Source organism: Athene noctua, chromosome 4 (genome assembly GCF_965140245.1).
Source record: "Athene noctua chromosome 4, bAthNoc1.hap1.1, whole genome shotgun sequence".
Taxonomy (NCBI): domain Eukaryota; kingdom Metazoa; phylum Chordata; class Aves; order Strigiformes; family Strigidae; genus Athene; species Athene noctua.
This window is the reverse complement of record NC_134040.1, coordinates 55943395-55968860: the sequence shown is the minus strand read 5'-3', so window position 1 is coordinate 55968860 and position 25466 is coordinate 55943395. Positions and strand designations below refer to the sequence as shown.

The following is a 25466-nucleotide window of genomic DNA, read 5'->3' as shown; positions in this document are numbered from 1 at the left end:
GACCCTGCTATGTTTTCTGTGTATGTATAAAGACAGAAAGAACCAAGATGCACACCTTAGTATAATGGTCTAGAAAAAAACCTCAAAACAAATAGGACATTACAGAAGACTTCTTAAAGTTTTATTTATAAAGTTTGATCTCCCCACATAAGAAAACTAAGCAGTGAACAGACACTGAGTAGCGTTCGTGTACTGCAGAACTTGTAACTCATAGGCAGCTTCTCTGACTCTCTGGACAAGTGATTTTCCACTGCCACACTGCTGTTCATGCAATTTGAGAGCCTTGCCCTCTCTCCATAAGAGACAGTGCATCGTAATCCAGTTCATTCAAGCAAGAGTCTGAAGCAGCAATATTTTCTCATTAATGCAGAACCTATGCAAGACCACCATGAGATTTTCCCCACAGCGTGAGACCTGGCGCTCCATGGCCAGGCGGAAATCTTCCTTCACTCCTTTAGTGATACCTCGGGTAACTGTATGATGCCTTAAGCGATGAAGGAAAGAGAGACAGACAAAATCAAGTAACGGTTATTTGGTGCACTACAGTAATTTAAAAGGTGCTGCATGTCACTTACTATATATCTACTGTCCATGCCCGAGTTTATAAGAGAACCAAATACCCTGTGTGCTATGCTATTTTTTAAAAAAATCATGTGTTGAGTAGCTTATAAGTCTTTCAATAGTTAGAAGTTTCATAAAAGTCTATGCTCTAACTGCTTTGATTATGACTGTGGGGGGGAAAAAAAAATGTTGCTGTTCTGGCTAACAGGAAGATCTATTCTCTTAACCCAGCATGTACAAAGTTCTTGCCTGGGGAGAAGAATTTTTTTTTTCTCTCCACCTTTGCTGCCCAGGCCACTTCCTCCTTGTAATCACTTCTATAAATGGTAGGGGTTGAAAGAAGAGTGAAAAGACCCTGCTTTCTCTGGAGGAAGGGGACAGATGGCTGCCACCCTAAAGAGCGGAGGGTATCTTGTACCAGTAGGAAAGCACAGGAAGGAGCTATATAATCCTGTGGGCACTGATCACTCTTTGACTAACAAAAGGCCCAGTGAACACAGGCCAATGCAAAGCCTGCATCAAGCCAGGCTGGAGTCCGTATCAGTAGAAGCCAGCTACTGTGGAGATACTAGACACCAGGCAGGGATTACATTTATTCTGAGCAGAAGTTCAGGACCTGTTTTCAAATGGAAAAAGGTCTAGCTACTGAGCAAGCTAAAGCAATACTGACTCGGGAAATTCTTGGGATATTGCCCTGTTAAAGGCCATTCTACTGAACAGTTCTTTGTCCTCATGCTGGTCTGTAGCATTCGATACCTAAATCTTGTCTTTAAGACAATGTTCTGCAGCGCCAAAGCCCTACACTTTACTTGCACTGGTCCAGAACTGGATAAGTAAGATCAAGACCTACTTAAGAAGGGAAGCAAAAGATATGCCCTGAAATGAGTGCCCTAGCACTACTAAAGGAGTAGCGTAAATTAAATCAGAGAGAAAAGCATAATGCTAACGTTAAGACAAGTTCGGAGTCGTGGGTAAAAAGGGAAGAGTTGGGCTGAACCCAGCAAGCACCCTGAAAGACAGAAAAGAAATAAAAATAAAGGGTGAGGGCATCTGTGCCAATCCAGAGATGTTGGAAACAAGAAAGGAAAACGTCTGGAAACTACCCTCACCAAAAATACTACCCCACCTTTGCTTAAATCTGCAAGTCCAGCATTTGAGAAGAGACTTCTCTGCCACAACAGTAGAGACATCTGTAACACGTGGAAAAGGCAAAGAAGAGACTAGCCTGGAGTCTAGTGGGCAATTCATTGATGAGCTAGGCTGAGTGAAGCAAAACTGCACTGAAAGTATTCCAGCATATTCAGAGGTTATGGGAAAAGCCCTGTTTTCCATCTTTACTCTCTTAACCACTGCTGGCAGCTGAGTGCTATGGTCAGTCCCAACCTAAAGCAGGATGTGCAACTTGCAACTACTGAGAAAACCAGCAGCACTTTTAAAGATGTGTCCTGTAACAGCTGGAAAACAGAAAACAGAATTCAGAACAACTTAAAAGAAGAAAAGTAGCTACAAAAGGATCCAGTAACCAGTATTTTGAAAACTGTTATACTCTTGCTAATACATGATTGAACATCAGCATCATTTGGGGGGATTTCTACATTTTTGTTTAAATTCAACAGTTATTATTAAATTGAAAGGACACGGATACTGGCAACTTATGGGAAAAAGGAAAATAAATGTTATAATAGAACAACATGGTTTGCCAGGCAATGTAGGCACAAATGGAGAAAAAAAAAAAAAAGATAAATATTGAGTAACAAATTGCTGAAAACCATGGGCAGTAAAACATGTTGACAAAACACAGCACACTATGAGCGGGGTTTTTCCACTTGGTACCTGTCAGCAGTCTGTATGCTGGGCTGTAGCACAGGTATGAATTCCTGCTGCAGTAACCCCATGGGAGGGCTAGAAGTCCTTTAAAAAACAGCAAACAGCAGCATTCAAACACCCACACACAAACTCCCCCTCTGGTGCAAAACAACTCTCCAGAAAAAGGAGCAACAGAGAACTAGGGTGAGACCGCACAGCGGTATGACCACTGAGCAGCCGAAGGGGTGCAGGACTTAACAGCATCAAACATGCAAATATCCCCAGATTTCATTTCAAGGCTGTTCTGCAACTGTGGTCTAAATATATACACATTTTTTTTGACAGTTACACCAGAAGGGACAGCGGTAGGTGCAAAACCAATTCACAGTTGTACTATGATGAAATGTCGTAGCTCTCCCCAGGAAGTTTGTCAGTCAGAAAAGATTTAATCAGAGGAGCACTGCAGAGCTGGCAAGAGTGTGTCAGCAACCTAGGAGAGCCCACCACTTGGGAGTTCAGGGATCTGCTGCTGAGCCCAAGCCGAGTGCATGCACAGCGGGTATCGGCCAAGTTGAGTACATGACAGCATTACAGGTTGCCCAAGTATCTTTCATTAGCCCACAGATGGCCTTTTTCACCTTTTCAAATTCAAACTGCATACAAAATGGCTGTTAGAGGACGGAACAATGTCAGAGCACAAATGCCCACTCAGAGCAACCCCCCATTTATGACCAGGGCCACATGAACTAACCACCAAAAGGTGTCTCAGCTGGAAGACAATTTGTCTTCTCTGTGAAGTTAAGTCCTTATCTCTGTGTGCTAACACAAGATAATAATCTCACGTGACCTGCCTAGAGCAAATCCAGTGCCCCACCTAAGGAGAAATAAGAAATTTGGTATATAGAGAACAGGCCTAGTTCCTTAACCTAAGTCTCTCAAAACATCACCTAAATCTTATGAGGCATCTAAGTACTGAGTGCATTGTTCACCCCCACAGATGCTAAGAAGAGAGCAGAGAAGCAAGACTCACACTTACATCCCTATAATACTGAGTTAGGTGCCTACCTTCACATCTCACAGGAGGATATTTTCATTAGTTTCTACAATTTACTGATGAATATGGATGGAGAGCTGAGTCAAATAAAGATGGGACATTTTAGTAGTACAGAAACACTCTACAGCTACAATAACCTGAAATAAACTATTCACAAGAATTAATTCAATCAAACTAGATAATTTTTCAAGAGTTATTGGCATAAATGAGTCCAGTACTTGGAAAAATGGGACACAGGGAACAGAAAATACAAAGGAGCAGCAAGATGTTATTGGTCCCAGAGTGTCAGATGTTTACAAAAGGGATTCTGCACAACTGTGTATTCATTACTGTTTGCAAGATCTGCAGTCAGAACTAAACATACCCAAGTGCACAATCAGAATAAAAATTACACTTTCAGGGTACTTTGTTTCACTTTAAACCAACCCAGTTTTTCCTCTTCTGTCCCCAAGGGGAGATGTGATGGGAATGTGAGCAGAGGCAGAACACTCAACAGCTTTCACATCAAGTTTACACTGTTTGGTAGGCTAAGATTAGACTCATTAGAGGAAGATTTATCAAAAAGAAGAGCACAGTATTTATCAGTCGTTTCTTGCATATTGTTCTTTTCCTCTTTAACTTCACTAGCTAACACTGCCACTACAGACATGTATAATCAGTAAAACTATGAAACTTGGCTTGTCTGGAATGGAGTTCAAAAGCACGTAGTGGTTGAATTCAGAGCTCATCGTAGAAGTTTTGTTGATGCTGCAAACAGAATGAGCTGGCTGTATGACCAGTGAAAACCAAAACCTTGGACCTTCATATTCCCACAATGGATACAAACTGTTTATATTTTTTGCAGGACCCAATTATAAGTCTGCAGGCTACCAAGATCTTACTTGAGCTTTTGAAAACCACACTGCAGTTTGCTTTCCTGTGTTCAGAATAAATGAATACTAATTTCCTATAAAGTCTAAGGTACTGAGGAAAAGTACTGAAGAAGAACATGGAATTTACCTGGACATAAACCATCCTCTAAGTCATGAAACAAAAAGCTGTCCTTATAAAAAAAACATATAATATCTGTAATACATTTCCCATCAATTAAGATGCAGGATTGCTGCATACATTTATGCTGAGGAGAGATCAGACAAAGGAGAAACTGCTTCATCTTTGGGCTGCTGTGGCAAACTCACAGTCTTCCTGTGCATGACTGAACACTATCTGAGCTGCCTCTGCTAATTATTGGGAGGATCGTGCAGCAGCTCATACAGCCAGAACAGGCGATATTTTGGAAGATGAAAGCCAGACTGCAGATTTTGATCTTACCAACCATTGTCCCAACAAACAGGGCTGTGTTAGTGTACTTCATCTAAAACCTTAGCTGGGGGAGGCTGTGAGGTAACTGGTGCTGCTGAGGTCAACACTGCTGGGTGACACCAACCCTGAGCCTCACAGCCAGTCCAGCTAAAAAAATACCTGGGGTACCAGGGGAGTAGATGTCATCTCCAATTAGTGAACTATGCCCTGAAATCTCCCTCCCATCAGCTCTCTGATGAAGTGTTTCCTGTCCTACACATCTCAGCCACATAAAAGACACTGTACACAGCTTATCCAGCTGGACGGGATAGTTGACTGTTGGTTCAGTAAGCACTAAGAAATAGACGTCTCTTCTACAAGCATTTCCATCACTGAGAAAACATAATACTGGTCAAAAGGAGGTCCAAGAGAGATTTCTGTCTTGCTACAAACAAGCTCACTACCTATTTCCTGGCTGGTGGGGTCAGAACAGTAAGTAACAGCTAACACGCCAATCAAAATAAAAGCTATGATGCAGAGAAATAGCGCTGATCTATTGCAACTAACTTGAGATAGCAGCTAAGAAGTTACCAGGTGTAGTCTTCAGTGCTAAGCCCTCTTGCTGACAAAACCTATTGCTTAACATAATACGTAGTACAGCATAACCCGATTCTTGTTTTCATACAACTGGTTACAAGCAGTGACATATAGCAAGGATAAGAGTTTGAAAATCCAGAACTTAAAAGAGAAAATTCTCTGTAACATAATTAAGCATTTGTATTTCTTCTTTTTCTTTTCTTTAATTACACCTCATATCTCTTTTTTGTGTCGATTACCTAGAACTCTAGAAAATCTATTTACTAGTCCAAATTTGGGTCCAGTTGTCTAATATTAGGCTCTCATTTTTTAAAAGCTTTAGCCCATTTCTAGTTAGTGAATAGCCAGAATACAGTGATCCAAACTGGAATTTCAACAAACTTTAACAGCCCCCCCTCTTATAAAGCAAAATACCTCAAGTTCTAATAAACAACCAGCATATTCCAAAACATTCTGCTACTAAAACCCTGCAGCAGATACTTGTTCAGTCTTGACTCAATACTAAGAACACCTAGGAAGTTAATCCAAATTATTAATTTCCTTCAGCATCTCATAATAAGCTAAGCAGAATAAGCTCGTTCAGTACATAGCAAGAGATGACCTGCTAGTTCAGACAGAAAGGTTTTTAGAGTCTGCCTACAGTGTAATTTAATTTATGCTTTATACCTAAGTTTTTTCAGCATTCAGTGGTCTTTCATAACTTTGTTTACGACAGTGCTTTCTGTTCAGCATTACTGTTCAGCAAAATTATTAACAACACCTTACCCTCATACCTAATTATTTAAAGAATTCCTGCAAAGTGCAAGTGTCTGCTTGAAAGAGCAATACTGTAATCACTTTAATATGAATCATTCTAAAGCAAATGCCACACTTAAAAATAAAGTTCTGCAAAAGTAGGAGTTTAAAGGTAAATAATCCCCCAAAAGAATTCATAGATCAGCAGGAGAGTCAGAAAAAGAAACTCATGGCCTTGTTTGAACTCCTTAGCCAATTCCTTGAATTGAAACTCAAAGACATGACACACTTACTATCCAGAAGATTACATGAAAGCAAAGATAACCAGAACATACTCCCTTTCTTCTTTCAAAGAAAACAGTAAATGCTTTTTTATCCTTACTTGATCAACATTGCTTGATTTGGCAGCAGTTCCAGATGAATTTTCCCTCCTTCCTGTGTTCTTAAATAAGCAAATTCCTCCAACATATCAATATCTGAAGAAAATGTTAGATTTGAGTAGGGAAAAAATGGTAGAGAATATTCCTTCTTATCCCTCACATCTGAAGCCACACTGCTGAAAGGAACAGCTATTGAACTAACTCATTCTTAGAAGTGATAAAGACCACAGCATGTGTTCCTAATCCTCCACAAATTCACGAGAAAATGCTTTTTAAAGTGCTAAATACAAACATCTGTCAATTTCTTTTCTTTCTTCAGTTCTTCGTATGTACAGACAGACAGAGGTAAAGAAAGCTCATTGCTCCAAACAAATCCTCTGGTTGTTTTTACTTCCTTTTCCTGCATTGCAGGTCATCAAAGCAGCGCACATTGAGGCTGGGAATGAAGGAAATGCCACAACGGTGGCACATATCACCCTTTTTAGTTTTATGTTTAGAAGTTAGACCCCTTGCTTCCTAGGTATCATGGCTGGATGTCTATTTAAGTTAAACACTAAACTGTCCACATGTGTGTGTGCTGATCAAAGCATATGTCAGGTATCTGAATATAAAAATCAGACACGCTTTGCTTACTCAACCCAAAAATGTTACCACACAAGCATTTCATAAACAATAGCCAGAATCATTCAACTCTTCGAAGGACAAGTACTGCTTTATCGTTTTTGTTAACAGTCTTGTAGTATAATGCCCTGTTTTTCAGAATGGAAGTGCAATTGCAGTGTACTTATGGGTACTCTCAAGTGCCAGAACAGGTGACAGAAGGCATATTTATAGTCCGCTGTGCACTGCCACTTATTGCAAGAGGCTTGCATGGTATGAAAATAAGTACAGAGTATGATATACAGAGAAAGCTGCTGCTGAAATTAGCAGCTATTTCAGCACGCTAGCAGATAGTTTTGGATGTGAAAGACATTCTTGGTTAAAGGATACTCGTGACATAGTTGAAAAAATTCTCATACTGGAAGTTTCCTTGTTGGCAGATTTTGTTGATGGCTTTCAGGAACAAGTTCTCACCCCTTGGCCACTCATGCTGAAGCAGAACAACTACGTGGCCCAGTGCCATATCGTCTCTGCTGTCTGTGAAAGCTCTGAGCTTCAGGGAAAAAAATGACATTGAGACAATCAGGAAACACATGCTGCTTTCATAAATATATGGGGTTCATGTCACCTACATTTGTGCAAATACAAAAGAAATTCTTCAGGAGCGTATTTCATCCGGCCCTAATATATACATTTAAAACAGGTTGGAAACTTCCAGCCAAAATACCATATTCTTTCCACTGACCTATAAGGGAAGTCAGAATACAGACAAAAATAATTTGAGATTAATTCTATCTCTCCTGCCCAAAACTAAAATGAATAGAAGAAAAAGAGAGAACAAACCCTCCTCCTTCAACACACCCTTCCCCCCCACTCTCCCTAACAAACCCCTTTAGGTGAGAAGCACTTAAGGCACAGCCCTTCACACCTATTCATACCACTGGGATAAGGCCACATAGTTTCAGGACCCCAGATACATAAACTACACCTTAGACCTGAGAGAATTTGAAGCCTTGAGTATAGCTTACCTTGAAACAAGCTAACAGTAGATGAAGGCAGTAAGGCATGATAGCTCTACTGGTACATGGCCAAAGCCTCAAATCAGACCCTGCAACAGAACAGTTAATCATATTCTTCTTTAGGGGTCTCATGATTATTTAAGTTTGACAAAAAATTAGGACAGCGCAAAACAAACCTACAATTATCAAATCTCAGGTAGGGAGGAAAACTTTGAAGGTTAATTACAAGTGATTCAAAAAGTGAAGTTTTAAAAATTTTTGCTTCATGTCTCTTTTGCTTTTGTAGGGCTTTGTTACCAATATATTTTAACAGGTACCAGCAGGAAAACCACTCACAAAAACAAATGGGAATAAAGAACTTCCTATCTTTTTGTAATACAAAAAGAGAAGAATTATATACTCAGCCAAAAAGCATAAATTAAAATTGAGATGACACTGAATTTAGGATAGTAGCAACTCCATACCTTTCCTGAATTTAGACTTGACTTTAGGTTGCTCCTCTTGTACTTTACCTCCTTCTTGTATTGGAAGTAGGATACAGCACATGAGGTCAAGCACTTTTTCGCATGTTTGCTATAAAAAGAAGAGAGACATGATAATGCTAAGTCTAAATTAAAGTTCTAAAAATTCAGGTACGTTAATTGAAAATTTCAGACACTGAAAAAGAAAAAACAATCACAAAATTCTCTGCTAGAACTTGAGTGGACAATGCATAACAGTCTAGCTGAGCAAAAATACATAGTTCTCATTAAACAATCTCTGAGAGCCTACATTAAGTCATTTTAATTGTGAAAAAATATGTATTGGTATTACTTATTTCAAGAGTGTAAGATCAATACAACTCCAATCAAAAACTATTTTATTCTGAAGGATTAAGTTTTCAAAAGAATTCTTAGAATACTTTTTAAAAGCTTGTTCTGTCTATGGTAAAAATAGAAAGGAAAATGGCAATCTGACAACATGACAGAAATGCAATGAATTTTAATGCTATTTCCTAGAGACAGTAAGAGGTCTGTGGGTATGTATTATCACATTTCCGATGAAAAAGTACTAAACTGGAAGGGACAAAAAGACTTATCCAGTAGCACTAGGATGATGTTAGATCCTAAGAGAATCAGCCTTTATTATTAGGGCTGACACTGACTGACAGACCACCATGCACTCTTGTAATATTAAAAAACATAAAGTATGTATTGTAAAGATAAAGCAAGTGCAGAGGTCAGGCCAGACAATATTGTTCTGGAGTCTCTTATACTGTCAGTTGATAACTAATGCTTTTCTAAGATGATCACAGAAGTTTCTTTTGTATAAACCTTTTCTTTCCCCTGCCACATGAAGCCTATACCTAAGAATTTCCCCTCAATATTTAAAACTGTTTCAGTAAAGTTAAGGAATTCAAATTTAAGGTTCCATTTACAGACAACTCAAACACTTGTAGCTATGGAAAATCATAACTAACCCCCTCAAATCATAACTACCTAACAGACTATATAAAAGAGATGATGGACAGTTAATGTGCCAGGAAGTGCAATTCTCCTCCCTGTGAAGCATGGATTTTTCAGTGGACACTGGCTTGTGTCCAATACCCTGTTGAAAGCAGGCTAATAAGAAAATTCAAAGGAGGAAGACAAACAGGAAGCACAGGGCCATAAGATGAAGGACCAGTGCATAAAATGTGGTACATACCCGATATTCTCCAAGGGCAAAGTGGCATGTTGCTAACTGGATTAGTGCTCTCTGATTTTCTAGTGACCCTTGTCCTGTAATTTGCTGTGGAGAATGAGAGCCCTGAAGAGCTGCCAAGTGATGTAGGCTGCTGATTGCTTTTTTGTACTGCCCCTTTAAAATAACAAAGGCAGTGTTAGGGTATTCTGTATACAATGGCTTGAAAGACAGAAATAAAAATTTCCTTATAGAAAGCTTTTAAAACAGAGCATGTCCACGTAACAGGGCTTCACAATTTTAATCTAGCAGAACACTCTCCAGTGATGTGCTGTGTACAGGAGTGTGAATCAATCACTTGCAAGGCAGTGAGAAGACGAACAGAATTCTGCTTTAAAAAGCCAGAATACTGCTTTAAAAAAACACATTTATAACTGGAACAAATGATCATGTGCTTCAGAGTTAGTAATTACTTTATGTAGACTAATATTGAAATAGCTCTTGTTCAGGTACAAGTGCAGTAAAAATAAAAGACCCCCAAAGGAAAAATATTTAAAATCAAGTATTGTTCTATAGATGGTATTTGGAATGAGTACAGTCAGCCTAATTCCTAAGAATAATGATAAATTTTAACTGAGATGTTAAAATCTTCTGCTGTTTGGAAGACAATCAGAAGAATTTTCAATATAATGCACCAAGAGATGAATAAAACACAATTTTCTTCCACAACGCCAACACAGAAGTTTCTTCCATATGCCAAAACTAGCTGGACTCAACAGTATTACTGGGACAATAATATCCTCACTAGGTACCCAGCTTGTGGTAAGAATGGTACGATTCCATCCCCCAAAGGTTCATCCTTTAAAGGATAAAATTAGTAGACACTTAAAGCAGTCAAACTGGTTAATCAGAACAGCTATTCACTAGAGGAAGAGCAACATAATGGTGTAATTTCTACTAGTTTTTACTTTATTTTTTTACCTGGTAGATGATCATGTCTGTAAGAAAGATTCTTAACCAAAGCCAGGTGTCTGTCTTCCACGACAAACAAATTCTGGTGAACTCTGCGTAAGTGGTCAGAGAAGAAAAAATAAAAGATAAAATGAAGCATCTCACTTGGGGTTAAAAATCTAGCAAAAAAAGAAAAGCGGAATTCAAAAATGAAAAACCAAAACAGTAAGAGTGTGAAATCTTTCCAATATAGGACAATCTCTTCCTATACAATCATATTTTGAGTATACTTCCCTTCACAGTGTTAAACAAATCTAAAAGCAGCTAGGTGGTACTATTTGTCTGCTTTTCAGAAGAGAAATTTGTTTTCAAGATGATCACACCAGATATTATCAGAAAGGGAGAGACACAGTAAAGACACATCTTAAGCATGAAGTAAAGCAGCCATTAGCAACACATCCTCACCAAGTATTACCAGCCCTACTACTAACCAACTGCTCCTACAGTAAAACCTGCTTCCAAGAGGTGTGTGGGTATATAAGCAAAGATGCACGAGAGTGAAACAAAATCCAGGAACAAAACAATCAGAAATGCAACAACTGATAAAACTTATTGGAGCTTAGATCAAAAATACTCAGGACCCAAAGTAAATGACAGGAATTCTATTTTAGCAATAGTAAAATTACTTCTACGCAGCAATGAAGCCTGAGCACAACTCTGCCTGCAGCTAGCCTTACCTTTGTCAAGTGATTCCAGAGAATAGAGCAGCTCCCAGCTCTCTCTTGCCAGTTTAAAGCTCTCTAATACTTCAACAGAGTTTGCAAGATCTGCCTTGTTTACTGTAATATGGCGACTTCGTGCCTTCCCAGAAGGATCCTCATCATCTGAGCTCTGCTTAAGAGTTCACATAAAACAAAAAGATTCATTTCTTAATTTATACTTATTTCAAAGGATTCTAAAGTCACATAAATTCCACTGAATGCAAGAAAACAATTCTGTACTAGAGATACCAGTGTCCTAGTTCTAAGTGCCTTTAAGTGACTTTTCACTTAGCTTGTTTTAATATTTAGAACAATCTGATTTGCTACCAAGAAACTCAGTGGTATAGTGTGATAAACAGTATCCCGAAAGAACTCATTCTCTTAAACACAGGGTACCGCCACTGAGCTTCAGCCAGATTATCTGTTACACTTTACGCTATCACTCAGTTTAAGCCTACAGTGGGTTATGCAAACGAAATGTAATTCTTCTGTAAGTGCGTACTTCTACCAGCAGAGAAATTCTATAAAATAGTGGGTTTCTACTATTAAAGAAATAGATGTATTCACAACTCCAATCACAATAAATCTATTCACTTGGACGTTTAGCTGTAGAACATCTGAATGGCTATAGCTACGATTTTTGACAGGCTTCTGCAGTTTTTGCTGAACTCCCTCAAGTTAAGGTATTCACATCCAGCACACACGTGTACAGGAATTGCTACACAAATTGTTTTATTCTTGCTGGCTTAGCCAAACAAATCTGTTTGCAAATTGAGGTAATAAACAGCTATTCCAGAGTAGCTCTAAAAATACATCTATTGCATGTGTGTCAAAACCACTATTGTCTAAAATGCCTTTCTTGTTATGAACGAAAAAGTCTAGAAAAGTTACCATTGTCTTTTCTCTTCCTTCGGCAAGTTTCCTCTTTTTGTGTATGTGTTTGTTACGGTCAATATCCGTATCACCATAGATGTTGGTCACATCCTCAAGAAGAACCAGCGGGGCTTGGTTTGGAGCATTTGGACCTGGATTTAAAGACAAATTAGTTCCAGATTGCTCTAAACTGAATCTGAAAGATCTCAAGCCTACATCAAGCTGGTTTTGTTTTCTTCACAAGTAATGATTATAATGCTAGATAAACCAATCTGAAATTAATTCACTTAAGTTGCATAAGCTTAAACTATGCTGGTAAAGCTACAGTTTTCCCAAAGCAGCCTTACAGTAAAGGTCAGAATGCATTTACCAGACATCACACGAGTTTGCTTGAGAGCTTCAGAATATCTTTGAATCCTTTTCTTATGGAGCAGTCACAAGATATACTCAGGAAGCAGGTGTTCTCTCATCAAGCATTATTTGCTTTTATGTAAGTACAACTATTCAACAAGTGAACAGAACAAACAGCTCTGAACATGGCAAATCACAGCAATATTCTCAAAACATTCTCATGAGAAACCAAAGCAATATGCTGACAGGCACTGATGTCTCAAAGAAGTGTATTTTATCACAGGATTTCCCTAGTAGGATCACTCAGTGTCAGCTTTGCACCCACTGATTTTAGTGTACAGAATTAAACCTTTAATTGACTGCCAGAACCCATCGCAACTCCTCAAAGCCTCTAGAGAAGCCTCACTTTGAAGCACAGAAGATATAATTTCTACTTCCACTGGTGTCACAAAAAATCTGGTGGGATCTGGTATCTGTTATTTCAGACCTCGGTACTGAAGTTTCATTAGATATAAAATAGAACAACACTTAATTTCAAACAACATTGGTACATGGCCGCTAATAATAACGCTTTCCTTCCAAACACATTTTCTCTGTTTGCACAATGAAGTTGTATATAGATGTGCAAAGCTCACACAAAGAGAAATATACAGGAAAGGGGAAATCCATTAATCCGTGTTCCCTTTTGGAAATCTCCACCAGACAAGACAGTAGTGCGGAGAAGTGTTTCCAGTACATGCATTTCTTCTGTTTCTATTTGCAGAAAGATATGAGGCTAAGGTCTTATCCATAATTGCAAAGAACTAATTTGAGAGCTTAGTATAACGACAATCCATTTAGTCTCTTGACATAAAAGAACTTACATTAAGCCTTTCCCATCACAAAGGTGATGTATCAGGAGTCCACTACAACAGAAGTTAATGTTAAAAGAAACAACCAACCTGGCATGTTTAACAAATAATGTTACCTCCCTTTGACTAGGTTCAAAATAAATACCACCACTGAAATACTCCCTATACAAAGGCTACAACACATTGCAATCAACTGTCCTGTACCATCACGTATTCCACTGTGTTGAAATTTAACTTGTATGAACTGAAAATAGAGAGTGCCAAATCATAATGTAGAAAACTGCATTTGTAAGAAACAGATAGTAAAAGTACCACAACTGGGATGCTGGAAGAGTTTTATCAGTAGAATCTCAAGAGCTGCCTACTTCTAACACCTGAGAAGAGTGGGTTTTTCTTTTACTCATAACTGGTGTTCATTTAAATCAGTAAGTGCTTTGCTTTCCAAAGAAATGTTATCTTCTCAGTAGCAGGCAAGTGCACTGCAGCCTTGATTCCAAAACCTCTAGTCCTAAAACCAAACAAAACCTAACCTCACCCTTGACCTGAAAAACTTCTCTTACATTACTGAAAATTACACAGCCATACAAAGAGCAGTGTTGTGCTTTTCTGTCTAACTGAGCTCTAGAATCTAAGCTTACAGAGCTTTTAATTGATTTCTAGCAGAGAGTTTTATAAATAAACCCTAAAAGCATCAGCCCAAACAGCAGCTCCTGCCAAGCCTGCAGGCAGCCTGAGTTATGAGCGGTGTGAATTGCCTCATTCATTTCTCAAGTCTCCAGCAAGGCAGATAATGAATTATGTAAGAGAAATGCATTGTAAAGTTTTCTCTCAAGAGGTTTCTTGCAAGTCCATGCACACGTGGAGAAAGTCGCAGATCAAAGCTCAGGATCTACTGGATTAAGGAGGAGACAGCTTTTTTCCCCACCACTACACTTCCAAAATACACAGGGATCTACCTTACTACAGTGAGCCCTCCAAACAGAAGGAGGAAAAACCCTGATGATAGAAAGGATATGAAAGGCACTGAATACCACTGGACTGTATTGCTAAAGCAGAAACGTGTAAGAGATGTCTTGGAAATATTTTCATAATGTCAGGAAATGACAGAGGATGTCTACAAATGCAGCATCCCAGGATGTCCTGATGTCCAGAAATGCTGCACTGAAGGGACTGCACTCTGCTATCTCAGTATACACTCCTTTTTTGGCGGTTCAGTCTGAAAACATGGTCTTTACCATACGCAACTGTATAGCTTAGAAAGGAACATTTTCACCAGTGCTTTCTCCCTCACCTCAGAATCAAGCAGCTGAAACTATATGCACAGCTGAAGTATCTCACTGTCCCACCATAACTCTTCTTTCCTCTGGATAGAACAAAACACTCAACTCAATTAGTTCCTGTATTTGTTAAAGTGACTACAAGTTTTTTGCATACAAGCCATGTCATTTGTCTTCTGAGCTTAACTATCTACTGACACTGTTCAACTAATTATCCAACTTTCTGTAAAGTTGTTTAAAACCCATCATTTGTATTGAGTGCTTCATTACTTAAATAATCGTTTGCTCCATGCAGGAAATGGTTATGAAACTTATGAACACAACATATAATTAAAATTGTAATTTTACCATGGATCAGTAATTGTAGTCTTAATAAATACTGATTGCCTATGGTGACAATTGTTGTTGTTGCAAGGAATTCCCTAGCAGTAAGTGAAGAAGCAGGAAATGTACGCTATTAAAGAGCTGAAAATTCCTCTTTGTGATGCTGTTTATTTCAGCAAGTTCTAAACAAACTCAGCTTCTGGGCCATCACTGAAAAGTCCAGTTAATCCCTGAAGAAGTAACCCAGGGTGTTCCAACCAATCTGATATGCCCTGTGAGAGATGACTTGTAACTCCTCAAAACAGGGCCTGAGAGAAACAGGCCTGCAAGAAACAGGAACTGAGAAAAAAACAGCCTGAGAAAGAGATAAAGGGTGCGGGGGGAGCAGAGGCCCTCCGAGCCAAGGAGCATCTCTAAACACTTGCAAATAACAAAACTATAGTCACAGGGAGGATAGCGTGGAGTCTGGAGCCGATAAGGCTGCCTGGAGAGCACAGGATGCAGCTGGAGGGAGCCCTGTGAAGACAGGACAGTTCTGCTCTGGTGCATCTTGTAAAGTTTCAAGGGCCTTTATGTTCGGTGAACGACCTTTGCTCCATTATCCAGGAAATGCACATTAAAGTTGACACCCCTGCATGTGCTAATGAAAATTAACAAGATCGTGCTAGTTACATCATCCCATGAAGCACTTTACCCCTTCCCATACATGGGATACATAGATAGGTAGGTCAGCCTAGGAGAGTGACCCAAGGAAAGTGTATATAAATTTAGGGGGGGTGAGGAGTGAAAGGAAAAGAAGTAGTGAAGAGAATGGACGCATCCTTGAACCCTCATTGGTGGGATCAATGCAGGAACCCGAACCAGTGATCCCTATTTCTACCTCTCTTTCTTTTGCCGCCCCCCGCTCCCCTTTTTTCCTTATTATCATTAGGTAATGAAAGGCATACTATATTGCTTGCCATAATTCATTATATACTTAGTCAATTATCACATATCCAATTAGAACATTGTGGGAAATTAATAAATGTCTGAACTTTGAGACCTGTCTCACCGTTGTCCACTCTGTTGGGGATTTTCTAATCCAAATCACTTGCCTCCCTTGTTTGCTATGTCACGAGCGGGACATGACATGCCCCAAATGCAGATTTCAGTGGGTAGGAAAAAGCACAAATAACATTCATACTTTAAATATCCAATTTACAAATTAATTACAGATTAGGATTAATGTGCAAAGCACACCTTAGAGATTACGCTTAAACTATATAAAGAAAGCCAAAGAAAGCTTGTGAATTTCAGGAAATCTTTTCCTATTCAGTTTTTATTTGATTAATTATAAATTTGTTGTGTGTTCCCAATGCAAAAATATCTTCACTTTTTTTGTGGAAGCTTTTTGTACAATCTTTTGACTGAAGGAAGCCAGGAAAACGTCAGCTTCAAAGAAGCAGAATCAGAGGAGAAAATGAAACAAACATGATGCTCATGGAAGAGTAGGAACCAACCCTATGGATGTTCCTCATAACATCTCGTCTGTTACTTCTCTCTTTGCTAGACAACTAATTGCTGCTGGCCAAGGCTGAAACCATGATGCTAAGTGAGACTGATCTTTGGTCTGATCCACTACAACAGTTGTCATGAACTGCTTCTGCTGGCAAGACTAATGGCTTGGAAGAATTTTAAAAAAGACCCGTGTCCCTTTTAAGATGATCATTTCAAAAGACTAATGAGAGGTCTTTCAGACATTAGCAATGAAATCACAAAAAACTCTTTACAAAAGTTGAAACATCAGAAACTAACCTTGAAAGAGTGATGGCTGGATGTTGCTGACATACTGGAATGCATTTTTAAAGAAGACCAACATCGTGGAATACACTACTTGATTCTTATATTTAGCATGTGCATCACTATCGAAGTTACTGATGTATCTGCAGAGGTCTTTCATTCGATGCAAAATATCACCAAAACTTCTGAGAGACAAAAAGAAATTAGAATGTTACACAGACTCCAAAACTAAAGGAAAGAATGCACAGTGAATATGAAAAACTTAATGAGGAAATCCCCCAGCTGCAAGTCAGCGGGAGCTAGGAATGCACACCCATGAAACTTCACTAAACATTTACCTTGTTTCTCTTTGCTGAGGCATCTGGGGAAGGATACCTCACAGTATAGTTCTTATGCATGACTTTCATCAACAAATATTTAGTTTTGAGACTAATTTGAAAGTGCTCCCTGGATCCACGTTTTTGTTTTACATTGTACAGTCTTGAAAGAAGAGTTGCACTGAATTTACACAAAATGCCATCATGTTAAAATCCTTCTTCAACCCATCTCCTTAAGAATTAAAAAGCCAAATTCTCCTTGAGAAGAAATGCCTAGAAAAGTATGCATTTCTCACCTTCTTCCCTTATCCATTTGCCATTCACACCTCATTCCCACCACAGACAATATTTTAAATAGCCTCTCCCAAGGATCTGTGATCTGGGATGATTTCTCTGTGAGACCATCTATTACATATTTTTGAGAGCTACGCTTGCTTGGAGACATAATATCAGAGGAATCTTGTGAACCTAGGAAAACCAGCACATTGTCACTTCATAAAGAAATCAAACCAACTTATTTATTTTCAAGAAAGAGACATGCAAAAATGTACATCGGAGCTTTCTGGGTAACCATTCTTTACTGAGAAGGCTAACAGGGAGCAGTAGACCTTTCTGCCTCCTCATACAAGAGTGCTAATAGGCTCCATAGAAGATCTTGGACATATGGTCCTACTTCTCAGTACATATGCTGAGGCATAATGAGCATCATGACTAAGCAGTTGAAGCATCGTGAGGTGTTTTGGTATCAAAGAACTAAGAAACACCAATTATTACTATTAATTCTTGTCTACAGGATACATTACATAAAAGTAATGCATTCTTCATTTATGGACATCACTTCAGTAATACTAAAATACATCCTAAGAAAGTTAATTTTGCAAAAATATTCTTACCTTGATATTGGCTTTCTGTCTGCGTAGATCTAGTCACATAGTTAATATAGAATTCTGCTGCTTTATTCAGATATTTATACAACAAGCTGGCAGGAAGTCGAACATCAGGGTTGTTAATTATCAGAGGGAGAACATCACAAACTAAAATAGAAAACAAACCAAAAATTCCTTTAGGCTAGTGGGGTTTTTTCGTTCTGTTTGTCCTAAGTAATGTTCCTCAATCAGCAGTGTAAGCCTCCCCCTGTGGCTGACCATACACCACAAGGGATCACAAAGGATCTCACATGAATGACTGCAATACCAATTTGTACCATATGGTCAGCCTGGCCTAACGTGACCTGAGCCTCTTCTGATTAAGCGGTTTTCTAATCTTAATATCCTGAAAGTAGTTTACTGAACTCAGAATCTTGCCACACTAAAAAGTTGTATAATAAAACAAGAACATTAATATTTTCTTACCAAATAATTTTCTAAAACAATTCACTGGGGATTCTTGGTCTTCAATACTTTCGGCATCTAGTAATGTTTCTCCAAGGCCTACCTGTGTAAGCAGAGGTGAAAAATCAAACTCTGGACCAGTGGGTTTAGAAACTTTTTGAACCGTGTTTCAATGGAATTGAACAGTAATTCAGTGGATACATGAGTAGCAATTCACTACATGGCAACTGCACATGCTAATCTCTAAATACATAGTTAAACTATCCCTACTGAAAAGCAATGACAGAAGATAGTAAAACAAGACCAAGAGAAAAACTTTGCATGCAACCGTATCAGTAAAGATGTACAGAGACAGGTGAAAGTGATGGAGGTACTAGGCCTTGAAGTTGCAGCTTGTTACTGAGTTGTAGTAACTGACTGTGCACTCTGTTTGATGCTAGTATGAGCCAGAACACATCAGCGTTAAGTCAGTCTCAGAACTATCAGGTTTTGTAATCATTAAACTATTTTATACTGTCCTTGAACTGTCCTTATAGTAGGACATCATTTAAAGAGCTCCAGCTGTAGTTCTGTAAGTCAAAGCAACCGCACTGCTTGTTAAGAGTCTAGTTATAACCTCAAAGTGCTCTGCCCTCAATGAGACTTTACTGGCAAGCTGAAGAAATATTCTTTCTTAGACTGTAATACTCCTCCACACTCTTTTTTGTGCTATTCTGCTTTTTCAAAAAGCATGAAATATTCTTTGCATTTACAAATGAAAAAATTGTTTTATTTGCTTCCATTTGTTTTCTGCCCAATTCTTTTTGGGTAGTAACCTCAAGATATAGCAATCTGAACTATTACCACAATTAAACATGAATATAAAGACTCACCCTCTCACTAGGCAAAGGAAAATACATTTCAGCAGTATCTCAAGAAACAGAACACTAATATCCTGAATAGTTACTATGAGCTTCTCTTCTCTTACCCCATGTTGCACCACTGTCTCTGGGAAACGTCGCAGAAGTAGTAAGAGCATTTCTGCCCTTTCTAATGTGTTAAAACACTGCTCTGTGGCCTTCAGTAACATCTCACACTGGACACGACCAGGAAGGGTTTCAAATAATCCTTAAAAAAAAAAAAAAAATTAAAATTTTATCTTACTATATCTGAATCATAAAGGTGACTGACAAAGGGTAAAAGACTAGTCAACATCACCTTGCTGTGCAGAGTGAAAGAGACTTCCTTATATTTTTTCCTGCTTTTAGTATCTATGCCTGGAAAAAAAAAATGGCTGTTTCTTTCAGAGAAGACCATATCAATATTTATCTGTGTTTATTCGGGTACACAGAACTTGAATTAGCAAGTAAGACTGTTAATAAGTAGAACACTGAAAATCCTAATACTTAAATATTTGACATTTTAAGATGCTTTTTTAAGAATGTTCATTTATTTTTTTACTTACATACACTTCTGTGATTAATACTTTATTAAAAGGTATTTTTTTCAATTTAAACTTCCAGTAAGACATTAAAAAGAAACCAACATTTTCCCCCTGTATGTTTTATGTATTGTCTCTGAAAAATAAGCACACACCATGAAAAAGCATGTTTCCTTAACTGGAATAGCCTGTATGCAGTTACACACTGCTTATCCTTAGAGCTTCTGAAGCACATATTCAAACAGCAGATTATAATTTGTCAGGTGCAAATCCTGCTTTCAAAACTGCCTGTGGTTGCCAGCAGTGAGTGCCAAGCCTTTCTGCTCACCATTCATTTTCATAACCCTCACTTCATACGTATGAATTCACCTGGGTTTTATGCTCATTTGTTGTTCTCTGCAATCAGTCAGACGATGATTCATAAGTCCCATTCCACTTACTACCTATGCAATCTCTTTTCTAAGTGCCTATTGTTCTGGCAGACTTAGTCTACCCATACCAGAGACAAAGCAACGAGAATCAGTTTCTTGTGTCCCTTTGTGTTTCCTAAACCTAACACACCAAATGAAGTATTTAAGGCTGAACTGAGAAAAAAAATCTGCAGCCCACAAGCAAAGTTAAAAAGACTAACATTTACTTGCCACACTAGTTGTGTAACTAGAGGTCTTTAGATTCCTTCAGGACTCTCCCTATTCACTAAATAGAATCCTTACCTCTTAAAAATTGTGTCTGCTTGTCCTGTGAGTCATTCCTTAATGCTGATGTAATAACGCTAATCTCCCTCCATACGGCAGGTTGGTCTGGAAAATTCACAAACCTGTAATACAGTTTGAGGCAAGGAATGCATTGTGATCTCAAAATCTTTTTCCAAGACAAAACCTTTCTATGAAAGAAAAGTGCATGAGCAAATGGAAAATAAAACCTTTTTTGCTCTTTATTTTTAATTAATAAGACCTTTTCTGCTTAATGTATCCACACGGATTTCCGAGAATACTCACACTGTATTTTTGGAAACTCTGACGTTTATGGAAACAAGCACCTGGCATAACTGTAGAGTTCCTGCCCTGATTACTTACATGTCATAGAGCAGCCTGCCCGCAGACGCTGTCCTTTCGGCATTCCTCTCAATAGTGTACATCTCATACTGCAAGATGGAAGAACAGAACATCAGCCTTCTGGAATACATTTATGAATCAGATTAGTCCTTCCACTCCAAAACACTGTCCCCAATTTGCCACAGCAGTCTGAATAACAGAAAAAGAAAGGACCGCAACATTTGCTGTAGAAATTAGCTGAGTATAGACTATCTAACCACGCATTAAATTAGGCATAAACTTCTGTATGATAATAGTCTAATATTAACATGCTGGCTTTATTTTTACACAAATAAAAAACTTAGTGAGAATTCAAAGAGTTCTTTGAGCAGGGCTTGTTTCCAGTCAAATACAAAGCAAAACCCCAAGCTATTACAAAAGCCATAGGCCAGAGAGGTACTTTAAATCTCTATTAGAAATAGCTTTTTTGCAACAGCAAACCCAAATGTTTCATCATGTGCAAATATAAGAATCAGAAAGGGACCTTCCCCTCAGTTATTAAAAAAACAACACTTTCATCTCTTTCACAAAGCATTTATTGGTGCGGATTTTAGTGCAGTGAAACACAATGAGCAGTTACAAGCTCGCCACTTTATTTTTAAGCACTGGACACCACAGTGAAAGCTTGGGCACCTGCGGCACCACCACTGCACGGCTCCGCGTTTCCCGACAGCGCTTTGTGCGTTCAGGGGGGAGTGAAACGTGACGAAGAAAGTCTGCAAGAGTGTTGGGCTGCAAAATACGGGCGCTGGGTCGAACCCTTCCGGCGATGCTGGGCCAGGCCTCTCACTGGGTGCTAGGCCGCGCAGCCCCTGCCGGGGGAGCCGCCCTTCTCCGCCCCCCGCGGCAGGGCCCTGCCGCAGCCGCCACGCTCGGTAACGGACGAAACGGCGGCGCCGCAAGGCGCTGCCGGGACCCCGTCACCACGGCAACCGGCAGCCCCGCCCCTCCGCCCCCATAGGCCGAAAAGCCAGTCAGTCAGGCAGCGCCCGCCGCAAGGCCGTGTGGGGGAGCGGGGCGCCGCGCCTTTACGTTGCGCCGCTGCGGCAGCGGTGGCGCTTACCTGTATGTTGAAGTCGGCGGGGTAGAGGCTCCGCGCCGTGATGAGCCAGGCCTTGGCCGCCCACAGGTCCCCCGGCACCAGCTCGCGGGCCCGCTTCACCAGGAACTCGCAGTCCCCCTGCGCCGACATCTTGCGCCCGGCCCGGCCGCCAAGCGGCGCGCATGCGCTCCTCTGCTCCGTGGCGGTCTCTCGCGCGGCTCCCTCCGCCCCGCCCCGCCCCGCCCAGCCGGCGCGCGGCTGCCGCCATTTTGGAAGCGGGCAGGAGAGCTCCCGGTGCTGGCGGGGCGGCCCTGCCGGGCTGTCGTTACTCTTTGTGCCCCTCTCTCGGCCCTGCGATGTGTGTGCTTTCTGTGGTGGCCGCTGGGGCGGAGCTAGGGAGGGGGAAGGGGCCCGGAGTGGCTGGCAAGGGGCTGCAAGGACTTTGAGGGTGTGAAGCCAAAACGTCTTGCTAACGGTTTTTTTTCGTCTTGGTTTTCGTCTTGCTAAACACTTTTTACTGAGAATAAAGTAGGTCAGTGCCAGTGTAGCTTCTAGAACGTGCAGACACAGCTGAAGGTTGGTGCTTTCGTGAAGAAGAAAGGGGGTTGAAGATAAGACTAATGAATAAGACAGTTGGGGCCTATTCTTAAAGATAACAGGAGTAAGGACGGGACAAATTAAAACAAGCCAGCTCAAGACACAACACAGCTGCACATCTCCTAAACAGACCTTTGTGAGCATGCGTGAGCACTGAGGTCAGCCAGCAGACACGGAAGGCTACCGACTACCACCAGGGACCCCTCGAGACCACCACCCAGCAAGAAACCGCGTGCGTTATTAGGATGCAGATATTATAATTAGTTCCGGGAAGTCTGATGCATATGTAACTAATTTCTCGGAAAAGTTATGAATATGTATCATCTCACTGTATATTAGCTGCCGCGTATAGATCTCGGGTGCGCTCACTTTTGTAAAGCTATTTGTGTGTGCGCCGAGTGCTGCAATAAAGACTGCCTGCTGTCTGACACAAAATGAGTCTTGGAGAGTTCCTCTGACGGCCTTTACCATAACAGGTGGGAGTAGGCTCAGGACCACCTGTGGAGCAGGAAGTTTGGGAGTTAAGAGAGCTTGTGTGGGGAGAGAGGGCTACAGCGGTTTCATGTAGCCCAAGGCAATAGTTTGGGCTCCTAAAACTTGCGATTTACCATAGGGAATTTTGGGAACCAAGATAAAAGGGGCCTGCTCTTCAGCAGCTAGTATGATAGCTGGTAGGAGACTTGCTAAGCTACTTTCAAGAAACCTGTCTTTTGGCCCTGTGGGCAGTGTCATGGATAAAATTGTGCTTAGAGGCCGCTGAAATCACTGATGTTGGTTGCTGTTGCCTTCCTAAAGTTGATGTTCCTGCAAATCAAAGCCCACTTTAAAAAATCCAAGGCTAAAGTGCTACTACCTGGGCTTGTACTTCTCAAAGGGTTTTATGGCCCAGTACCAAGATCACCAACAGAAGATGCCAAGGAAAACCAGGAGCTTTTACCACAGAAATGCACCTAGCCCTCAAAAATGCGGAACTAAGATTTGCTTATCATTAGTTTTCAGTGTTAAGATGCTTGATTACAAGCCTGTCTTTTCTTTCTATAGATTTCTCATTTTTTTCGTTGTCACTTAGTTTGTTCCACATCTAAGAGTTGGTGTAGTAATCTGACTAGCAAATAGTTTTAACAGACTCTTAGCCTCTTTTATAGGTAAGGGTCCTGTTTCCATGTGAAGGAGTCTGTGGTATATTTTTGCCTTGGTTTTTGTCAGTTATTGCACAAGGCCCACAGATGCTTCTCATCATTTTGCTGCAGGTGAAAATTTGTTCTCATGGTGCTAGGCTGCCACAGATTTTCAGCTGTCAAGTCCCTGTGAGGGTTGGGAACTTGGCTTCTTGTCTTGTCTTCTCTGTTCTGTTGTCAATTCCTCCTATTCCAAAACCACTAACAGTGTTATGTGAGAAACTTTTGGTGGGAATTCTACCTTGATTTCACTCTGTGGCTGCAATATTGGGCTGTGCTTGGGGGAAGAAATGTCATGTGAAAATTGGCATACTTCAGCAAGAAGTGTGCTTGCAAAGGCAGAGGAGGGGGCTGAGTCCAGACTAACTTTGAACTGTCATTATTCCATCCCGTCTTTTGATTTCCTGCTGCTGTACTAACAAGTCCTAATTAGGGATCCTTGACAAATGGCGGCAATGACAACTTCTGCCCAAGTGTTTCACTGAAAGCAGTTGACCCTATCAGTCAATAGCCAGCAGTGCATGCTGGCTGCAATGAAATCCTATTTGTTGCCCCCTTTTCAGGGCTCTCACCATACAGGGCTCAGTTGCTGTCTGAAGGAGCACAAAGTATGTGTTTAATTTGCCATTCAGAGAGGTGACAAAGCCACAGCGGGAAGTCAGCTGTCCCTTGTAAAACAGATGCCTCCTCTTCTTCCTCTCCTGTCCTTAATATCAAAGCTACAAAATGCTGTACCATGGCACAGGTCTCAAGGAATTACTTCACAGCCCTGGAATCCCTTGCAAATGCAGCAATGTTAATCACTGTAGGTCTATCTGGAGTTCTTCCCTATGTACTTGTGTAGATGCATACATCCAAATTCGGGTTTAAAAAAAAAAAAAAATTTGCATCGTGGGGCTGAATATAGTAACAAACTTTGTGAATTTTGTCTCTTCAGAAACTGCCCAACAAGGACTAATGGGCTATTGCTCCCCATATGCTGCTTGTGAGGCCAGGATCAGGGTGCTACAAGAGCGAAATAGATGGCAGTGGGTTATCAGAAGTTGCTTTTGAAAAGGAATGATGTGTGAGGGGTCCCCTGCAAAACTTCTGGTGCAGAATCACCCCTAAGACAGCAGCTAGGCAGAGAGATGGCAGTTTTGGAAGCAGTTTCACAATGTGTCCTGAAAGCAAGATATAGCTGTGTTTAATTCACTCAACCTTTCCTTCACCCCCTTTAAATACCTTTTGTGGCCACGGACCACCAAGACTTAATTCAAGATCTAAAGCACTAGACTGCATCAAATATTTATTTCAATTTTCTCATGAAGGGTCTTCAAATTTGGAGAGGAGAAATAAATTAATCAGTTAGTGTACACACTCATAATATCTTTATTGCAATGATTTCATATGAATTTAAAATTATACCATCAACAATCTTCTTGCTCAAATGGCCCTTTTTATGGTATTTTAACATGCTAATTCCAAATTTGATGCCAATTTTTATATTAAAATTTGATTCAAAGTTTTTACTCTTCTCACCTTCCCCCTTGTTTGTCTGTGTTCAGTCACCATAAATTTTTGTTTATGGGTCCAGGGCCACCACTTGGAGGAACAGACCTCAGCACCGTTGGGGCCCTAAAGAG

General features: G+C 40.1%; 1 protein-coding gene across 8 annotated transcripts; it reads right to left on the bottom strand.

Moving 5' to 3' along the window:
• Nucleotides 1-107: 107 nt before the first annotated feature.
• INTS10 (integrator complex subunit 10) lies at nucleotides 108-22241 on the bottom strand. 8 transcript variants are annotated; one of them, XM_074905423.1, is made up of 18 exons: nucleotides 22088-22241; nucleotides 21007-21074; nucleotides 20644-20747; nucleotides 19478-19617; nucleotides 18532-18613; nucleotides 18073-18213; nucleotides 17476-17647; nucleotides 16878-17047; nucleotides 12299-12432; nucleotides 11384-11540; nucleotides 10677-10759; nucleotides 9720-9872; nucleotides 8498-8606; nucleotides 8043-8122; nucleotides 7405-7567; nucleotides 6417-6510; nucleotides 2395-2472; nucleotides 108-484 (listed from the first exon to the last, which is right to left on the bottom strand). In XM_074905423.1, exons 1-18 carry the CDS (start codon nucleotides 22214-22216, stop codon nucleotides 328-330), a joined length of 2214 nt encoding a protein of 737 aa, XP_074761524.1. In that variant the 5' UTR covers nucleotides 22217-22241; the 3' UTR covers nucleotides 108-327. The 8 variants fall into 8 exon arrangements, with proteins under 8 accessions (XP_074761524.1, XP_074761525.1, XP_074761527.1 ...); XM_074905424.1 differs by having other exon boundaries at nucleotides 11384-11537; XM_074905426.1 differs by having other exon boundaries at nucleotides 16878-17044.
• Nucleotides 22242-25466: the final 3225 nt, after the last annotated feature.